Here is an 8987-nt window from a genome sequence, read left to right on the forward strand (position 1 = left end):
TATGTGTGGTTTGTTTTCTGACCATCCTGGCTCCCACCCCAACTCGTCCAGCCCCACTCCGGTGCTTTTTGTTTAAGGAAAGGACTGAGCGGTTGACGAAGTGCAGAAACTGTAGTACCAGAGCTCAACTGAACCCAAGTGAAGGGTGAGATTCAAGCTGTTAGGTTTCTGTAATGGATGCTAGCTGCTAGTTACTAAGACTTCCATTTCATCAGCCCAGAGCTAGGTGGACAGCCAAGACCACAAGTCTACATTTAGGATCCTCACTAAAGAGACCGTGAAGAAGTAGCAATATCTGCTCATCGTGGGCCCAGGAATTCAAGCCTAGATTGTCTTTTTGTTCTGACGGCATGACTTTGGTGTGCCTTTTCTGGGTGTCAGTTTTCCCATCTGGAAAGGAGTTTCTCTTCCTCAGGTTTACTTCTCTATATAACTCCCACTGACAGGTATCTGTGTAAAGAGCAGTTTCCTAGAAATTTACTCCTCCCCCTTGAACTGGGTTGGAGGTCTTGTGTTCTCAGTGGTGCCCAGGATTTGTGGCATCAAAAACCGTTTGATTAAGCTTACCAAGGCACGAAGTGTGCCTATCTTGCTGACTCTTAGATTCCCCAGCACCTAACAAAAGGTGCCCTTGCTTAGATACTGGATGAGCAGGTTGAATGAGATTGGGGGTTCCCAGATGCCAAACCAGGTGGAAGGTGAAATGGAAATTTATCCAGTTTTTAGACAGAATTCTGAAATCATATTCCCATTTCTTTTTGCATTGTTTATATTTACATTTTAGCATTAAATTTACATCAAAATGATAAAGATAGTGAATTTTTTCTTAAAAAAATTTCTTAATGTTTTCTTTATTTCTGTGTGTGTGAGAGAGAGAGAGAGAGGCAGTGTGAGCAGAGGAGGGTCAGAGAGAGAGGGAGACAAAAGAATCTGAAACAGGCTCCAGGCTCTGAGCTAGCTGTCAACACAGAGCCTGACACAGGGCTCGAATCCACGAACTGTGAGATCATGACCTGAGCCAAAGTCAGATACTTAACTGACTGAGCCACCCAGGCACCCCTTAAAATTTCTTTAATTGGTCAAATAAAACCTAGAATCGAATGCCATTTTTAAAATGTTCCCCTGTGATAGCTGAATCTACAACAAACCTCCCAATTATGAAGAGAGCAGAAAGGTGTAAGGAGATACAAGCTATAAAGAGACCAGAGCCTTGGTTTGTTTTGTTGTTTTTTTAATTGTTTTCCTAGATTGGGTAGCAGTACAGTGTCTAAGAGCCGGGGGTATAACCACGAAAGCAAATCAGACACATGTAATAATCTGATTGTTGAGTCTGTCGGCATCTCAGAATCCTATTTGAGTATGTCCCCTCCCAGTTCTGGGTGGCCATTTATCCATTCATCCAACAAATGCTTGCTGAGCACCCATAGACACTGTCCCAGGTGTTTGGGGTACATTAGTACAAACAAAACGAAGCTCCCTAACCCCGTGGAGCTTGAATTTGGGGGGAAAACAATGCCCACCAGATGGAGACTAGGCATCCACAATATCTGGGCTCCACTATCAGGTTATATTTATTAATTTGAGTGGTGCTTCTTGGCATCTTTGGGTCTTTCTTTGCCTTTCCTACAATTAAAGTCCTTTAAGAGCACAGGAGAATGAGTGCCTCTCGAATCTGCAAACTGCAGTTGAAAAGAAAAGCTCAGGCCCACAGAGACTACCTCCATGTGCTTCATAACCAAAGACATTTCTGGATTTGAGGGCAAAAAACCTTTCACAGTATCCCCTCTCCTAGCAACAGCCCTAAATGCAATGGAGATGTGTTTTCCATCCAAATTTCAGTAGGGCCAATTTACAGCAAAATGTTGAATAAATCCTTGAGATCACATGCGCTCTATATTGTATTGGGGAAACAGCCACTCAGCGTACTTCAGGTGAGAAGGACTTAAAAAGAAATTAGGGTTATTGGAAGAACTGGAGAAACAAAGATCAGAAAAGCTCCTGCAGAAGGTAGAGAAAGCCAACACAGATCTCAGCCAAAAGATCCAAAATTAAGAGTTTGCCTGGAAGCTACTGCAATTCTAAGGAAGACTGCCTGAAATCTCCATCTTCCCACACAGCTGGCTGCAACTGCCTCCAGAGAATAATGGCTTCCTCGTTTACTTTCCAAGGCTCATGTGAGTGCCTCCCTTCCAGAGGAAGCCCTGGGGGAAGGGATCCTGGGAAATGTAGTTCCTGCATCTCTGCAAGGAAGACAAGACCTTAGATGGGGGTGGTATTGATGCCCGGTGGACAGCAGATAATTCAGCTTATGTACCTCCTCTAATTCTCCTGATTTCCTCCTGGAAATCCCAGTCTCTCCCAATATAGAATTTCTGTGATCATACATCCCGGACACCAGCCTGTGAACTTCGACTGGCCACCCCTGCACTCCTGTATGTTCTCAGAAGCGTGACTATAGGGTAGATGTCCAGGGTCTATCCGGTCCTCTTTCCGCCTTGTTTCTTGCTACAGTGCCTTTGCTTCGACTTTCTGTTTGCAGGCCTTGTAAACCCAATGGTTAAAACTTTTGATGGGCAATTGGATAGTATAATGACACTGTATGCATCAAATGGCCTGAATCACTGAGGCACATCTGATGCTTTTAGAAGACCAAGAGTAGTTTGAGTCCTCAAGTGGGAAGGGCTGAAGCTGGGCAATATTTGCCATACTCGTTTCTCTCTGGGCACCAGCCTAGCTATTGTCGTTTCCAGAGCAGAGTGTCCGGAACCACCTCTTTCCATCAAGGCAGGATCTCTCTGTGAGCTAGAATTCACACGTAGGCCAAAGGGCAAGGAACTCCTAGGATTTCACAGATTTCTCCTGTGACCTTATCCTTCTTGACTTCAAGCATTTCTTCTGTGAGGACAGGAAATGCAACGGCATCGTTCAGCGATTCCAAGAGCGGAGAGGGTGTGGTGGGGAAGCAGTGTCAGAGTTCTGAGGAGGTAAGTAGAGTCCCACCAAGGTTTGAGTTCTCTCCAAGCCTCAGTGTTTTCATTTATCCATGGGGATGATCAGTCCCTGTCCCAGAGCTAATCTGAGGATTAAATAACATGGGCATTCAGCATTCTATTCCTGCCTGGTGTATGATATAGTGCCCGCCAGAGGTTAACTCTTTGCTTTACTATCATTTCGTAAGTCTTTTGCATCTGCCTTTGAAGAGGATGAGGTTTGGCTGAGCATTCCTCCCTAAGGAATTAGGAAGTGGTAGAGACTCCCCTTCCCCAAAAGTGCCTGTACCTGCCTGGCTTTGAGTCAGAGGGGCTCACCTTTGTTTCTGGAGGGGTGAGGAAGAACAGGAAGAGAAAGGCCGAGGAGCCTGTGGGCCGTTGGGACCCCACCTGGAGAGAGGCTGGGTTTTTGACTCCTGTGGGAGTTCTGAAGCCAGGCTGGAATTTGTCGCACCTGGACTCTGACTCGGCGTGGAAACCACATGGAACCACACAAGGGCCTGTGCTCATTCCTTCCGTGTCCTCAAAGGGAGAGCCTTTTCCACATGTGTTTTCTTTTTGCTTCTTCACTTTTTTATTGAGATTTAACCTAATACAGTAAAGTACACAAATCTTAAGTGCATGGCTCAATTAATTTTTATGAATTAGTAGATTTGTGAAACCACCACCTGGGTCAAAATAAAAACCATTTCTAGCACGTGAGAAGGTTCCCCGGGCCCCTTCCCAGCCACCCACCTCCCTCCCCCAGAGGTAAGCACTATTCCAGCTCTGTCACCACCTATTAGTCTTGCCTGTTCTTGAACTTTGTATAAGCAGAACCTGTGCCTGGAAGGGTGCTTGGTTCCACTTTTATGTCTGTGAAAGTCACCATGCTGTCACACGTGTTGGCAGTTCATTCTTCTTTATTGTTGTTTTCCACTGAATGAATAGACCACAATTTATTAATCCATCCTATTGCCTAAGTACAGTTCGGGGCTATTATGAATCAAGCTGCTATGAACACACTTCTAATGTCTTCTGGTGGACGTGCCTGCTTGGTACGCCTACCTACAGGTGGAATTGCTGGGTCACAGGGCAGACAAAGGTTTGGCTTCGGTAGGTTGTTTTCCGAAGTAGCTGTACCCAGCCAGGGTAGTTCACCTTTGTCAGTTTTTGAACATGTCACAGAGGAGCTTCTCCATTGGCGTATTCCCTATGGTCTTGCGGAAAAAGAGGAGCTCGACCCGTTCCGAAGTGATAAACCTCAAAGATGGGAGGAGCAGGAGCAATTTCCCAAACCTGAACAGGAGAGAGGACACCACCAGTTTTATTAGCGGCTTCTGAGCATGAGCCATGGGGGCAATGGCATAGAAAGGGTGAATAAATATTGTTTATTATGTGTAAAGATTGGAAAGTGAGGAGTTCTTTCTACTGATACTATATATATATATGAGTATATTAATCATCTATGTGATTGTTATAGTTATGATCAATACTATATATATTTGAATAAGAATTTTAATTCCCCTGTGTAAGCCTGCTAGGATGATAGAGTAGCCAGTAGTGAAAGTATTCTGAAGTTGAAGCATAATTTTTGTGGGGAGATACTCTAGAAGAAAAGCAACTGCAGTTTTCAATAAGAACCATTTGCCAAGGCAAGGGTCCCCAGTGCAAAGGAGGAAGGGGGGCGTGAAGCTCCAGAAGACAGATGGGAGGTTATCAGCGGGGTTCAGTGCCCGCCGTCAAGGAGGCCACTCCAGAGTGGAGCCGCACCACGCTCAACTCCCACCACGGAGGTCCGTGGGAGGCTTTCCCTCATCGGCCAGGTCTCTGTGGGACTTGTTCTGCCCACCCTACCGAGGCGCCAAGTGAGTGGCGCTGAGCAGTCCTGCACCTCCCCCCTGCTCCTTCCCTTCTTGTTTTTCTGAGCTGCGGAGTTTCAGGAAGAAGCAGGCAGAAAATCAAGAAATTCTTTTTCAAACTGCAGGAATTCATCCCCTAGTGGGTCTGAAATTAAATGTAGTGGGTCACCACAAGCCTTTAAAAAAAATGACAGAATAGAAACGGAGTAAATTACTGTCTGCAAAGTAAGTGCAGGTACTAGTTGGGGGGACTTTGTTTCAGTGTCTGTGTGTGTACTGGGTTGTGATGGAAACTATTTCTTCCTGCATATTGCAGTTGCTAAAAACTGAAACACACAGACTTAGAGAACCGAAAACCTCTGTCTCAGTTCTGTCGGCAGTTGGTATTGGACTGCTAAGAAGTGACAGAGGAAATTGTAATCAGAATTGGAATTCTGACACCAAACCAACATGCCCGGACGTCTCTGGGAACTTTCCAGTAGCAAGTCTGGGGTGGGGGTGGGGGGCTCCTGGGATGTGTTGTGTTTCTGGCATGACTGCGCTTAGGACGCTCTGTCACGCCTTAGGAACAGCTGTTTCTCCCCAGGCTCCTAAGCAGCAGAAATCTTTCTGGATGGCCCAGTATATATTCTTTGTATACCTTGACTCTTTTTTTTTTTTTTTTTAAAGAGAAATTACCTCTTGACCTCATTTCTCAGATCAGAGGTGATTTGAAGATGCTCATGTTCCCTTACTTCTTCAGAAAGAGCTGCAGGGCGCCCCAAAAGAATGCAGAGAATAAGGTCTAAAATAGCCAGTAGATGCCTGGAGGCCAAGCGGGCTCCATTGCATCTGCTGGTGCTGGACCAAACTGGCTCCGCCCCCACGCTCCCTCTCAGCCAGCAGCCCCTGCCCCCCAACCCCGCCAGGACCCGGCCATCATCTGTGCCCGTGGCTTAGCCCAGTGCACCCGCCCAGACGCTCCTCTGCAGTGCCAGCAGAGCTGGTCCGGTCCCCTCAGAACTCTCTTCCTCCTGCTTTCCCTTTTATTTCTTGACTCCCTCTTCTCCCCAGTAGGACCTCTTCTCTTGCTCCAAGTCTGAGCCGTCCTTTCTCCTGGAGGCCCCTGCCTCTGCCCTCTCCCTCCCACTTCCTATGGCCTCTCCGGAGAGCAGGGCCCCAGGGACTGCCCTGGGTGATGGCGGCGTGCGCTGCCCTCCCTGATCATAGTCTCTGTACTCACTCTGGCTCTGTGCACAGCACCCTCCTGCCCCAAAACCTGCGGTGGCTCCGCTCTGCCTACCTAATCACATATGGCCTTTGGCAGGCATTCCAAGTCCTGGACAGACTGGCCCGGAGCACTGCCCTGGCTTAATTGCCCACCTCCTCTCTTGGCAGCAACCTGTTACACCTTCCGAACTGGGCTCCTGTCCTAGCTATCTACATAGATTCATACACAGAGATGCAGGTATCTGAACCTCAATATCCGACTAGGGTGCCCCGCATCTTCGGTGTGCGGGGCATCCTTGGGAGGCAGCAACTTGGTCTTATGCTCATTTTGGTCTCCAGTGCCGGGGCCTGGCACACAGTGCATGTTGGATTCAGGCTGGTTGAACTCAGACCTTTGGGCCATCTAATCAGTGCAGCCCCGAGATGGTGTCCAAGCGGTGGGGGGAGGGTGGAGAGGAGCCGGGACAGGTGGGCAGGGAGGCACACGCTCAGGTCACCTCACAGGCTGGCTGGGGTGGTGCGCCTTGCTGTGCTGGCTCAGCATCACTTGAGACTGGTCCTGCAAGGCCTCCACGTGCTCTGGATCCTTCAGGCCTCGAGTTTCTGCAGAGAAGCAAGCACCGGCAGTGAGCTCCTCTCCCAGCCTGCCCTGCGCGCCCCACCCCCACAGTGGTCCTTGGTGGGGGGGGAGGGGGGAGCCCGGCCCTGTGCCTCTCTCCTCCTGCCCCCCAGGGGAGAAGTCTGGGTCTATGTGGGGTGGTGGAGGCAGAGTGAGAGGCAGAAGGAAATCATTGGAATTCCCATTCTTTAACTCCAACTACATTTCTTTAGGGCTTGGGCAAAGACCGGGCCACCTGGTTTGAAGAGGACCAGGGCCTTCATGCAGGCGAACTCCGTGGGGTCCACCGTCAGGGCTCGGAACCGCGAGATGGTTTCCTGCAGGATGCGGCTCTCCGCGCTGGCCAGCGCCAGGCGGCCCTGGGAGCTGCCGGCGGCAGGGGCCTCAGGTGCGGCCAGCAGTGGGCAGCTGTCCAGAGGCAGCGACCACTGTATGGCTCCGAGGAGGAAGAGTTCACTCCACGCCTCCTCCAGCAGGATCACCTGTGCTCAAAGAAGCAGCGAGTGTGATGGCTGAGGTGTAACCTGTCTGGCTCAGCCTGCAACCTCTGCCAAGGTTACTGGGGCCCTAAGAAAGGAAGGGCTGGTCCTGGGTGCCCAGACCTACTCCTGACCTCTGCCTGGCACTGGCCAGGGTCCCAGAGCTCTAGGATTTGGTATGATCTGGCCCAGCTGCCTAGGCTCTAAGTTACTCTATAGGTTCCATCCAGAGGCTCAGCCGAGACATTTAGGAAGGCCGAGAGCCGAGGCAAGTTGGGCACCCTCGGGGACTTGCCCATGTGCACCCCCGAGTTGAGTGTGCTCAGCAGACCTCGGAGCTGCTCCTTCCAAACCACCGGCCAATGACTCAGACCCTCAGTGTGCCTCTCTTCCTGGGTTTATCACGACACGTTTGCTTGCCCCTGAGAAGGTCAGAGGGAAGTCCTACGGGTGAAGAGGGTAGGCGGAAACTCGAGCTCTGAGGTCAGAGGCATTTGCGGTCCCGGGGAGCCCAGAGTCACCCACCCACTTGAGCTATTGATGGGCGGGCAGACTGCCCTGTCACACAGAGGGACTGTAGGACCTGAAGGCTTGTCTAGCAGGGAAGGCCCAGGGGGCCATGGGCATCGCCTTCAAATCCCTGATCCCTGCATGACCCTAGCTACCATCGCCCCCTAGTTGCACACCCCGCTTTCATCTCTGCCCAGAGACGTGAGCGCCCCCCAGTGGTCACATCCCTGAGACCTGTATCCCCGACCAACACTGACTCAGACACATGTGCCCCCAACCGTCTCCACCATCCCCAGGCTTCGGGCACCCCCAGTCCTCGCCTGCACGAAGGTGTGTGCGCCCCCAGCCCAGCTGCCCCTGACACGTGTACCTGATCCCGGAAGGGCAGATTGGAGAACACCGGCAGGTTCTTGGCCCACTTGACAGCCATGAAGAGAAGGCGAGCCGATGTCTCGTGGATGCTGTCCAGGCCACAGGGGGATGAGGAGGAGTATGGGGATGAGGGAAACTCAGGATCATTGCCGGTGACATCAATGTTCTCATCGGCTGTTGGAGGAGGAGGCTGAGACATCAGCCCCTGCTCTGTGCTCAGGGGTGCAGGGGTGAGGATAAAGGCTGCTGTGGCAGCACCCAGCACCCAGCACCCGGCCATCCTCCCACTCACCATCCTCTGGCTCCAGCTTAGCACACGTTTCGGCCGTTATGAGGCTGGCCATGAAGTGGTGGTGCCCTGGAGGGGTGAGGGCCCGGGGCCCCAGGGCTCTGGCTGCAGACACGGGCGTGGGGCCCCGGGGGCTGGGGCCTGCCGGGGCCAGGGGGGCCGCCAGGGGCTCGAGCCGGCGCTCCGCGTCTGGCTCCAAGCCGGCCAGCCGGACCTGGGCTGTGCTTCGCGGCTGCCGTTCATTCTGCACAGCTGGGGAGGCAGGAAGGGTCAGGACGCCCCGTCAGCCCCGTGCCCCCGTCTCTTCTGCCACGCGTCTCTGGGTCGGCTCCCCGACTCACCGTCCTGGTTCATGCCCTCCTGCAAGCACTTCTTCAGCCGGCAGGCCTGGCACTGGTTCCGGTGCGCCTTGTCCACCGGGCACATCCCTGCCCCCACCTGGCACCTGCAAGAGGAAGGGAGCCCCGGGGTGCCGGGGCCCCAGCCAGGCCCTGCACTGNGCAGCCGTTGCAGGCGTAGATGCCATAGTGCTTCCCGCTGCTGCTGTCCCCACACACGCGACACTGGAGCGAGGGGCCCACGCCTGAGGGGCAGGGGCAGGGCTGGGTCACACCCCTCCCTCTCACCTTCTCTGGGAGCCCTCCGGCCTCATTCCCTTTCCGGTCCCCACCCACTGTT

At 52.1% G+C, this 8987-nt stretch overlaps 1 protein-coding gene across 1 annotated transcript in view; it reads right to left on the bottom strand.

Moving 5' to 3' along the window:
• Window positions 1-4135: 4135 nt before the first annotated feature.
• NR2E3 (nuclear receptor subfamily 2 group E member 3) overlaps window positions 4136-8987 on the bottom strand; it is a 5450-nt gene continuing 598 nt past the window's right edge. Inside the window, 7 exon segments of the mRNA XM_077748546.1 lie at window positions 4136-4268; window positions 6538-6643; window positions 6895-7141; window positions 8019-8194; window positions 8313-8561; window positions 8651-8759; window positions 8762-8892. Coding sequence (XP_077604672.1) covers window positions 4136-4268; window positions 6538-6643; window positions 6895-7141; window positions 8019-8194; window positions 8313-8561; window positions 8651-8759; window positions 8762-8892 — 1151 coding nt within the window.

Source organism: Crocuta crocuta, unplaced genomic scaffold, assembly GCF_008692635.1.
Source record: "Crocuta crocuta isolate KB4526 unplaced genomic scaffold, BGI_CrCroc_1.0 scaffold130, whole genome shotgun sequence".
NCBI lineage: Eukaryota > Metazoa > Chordata > Mammalia > Carnivora > Hyaenidae > Crocuta > Crocuta crocuta.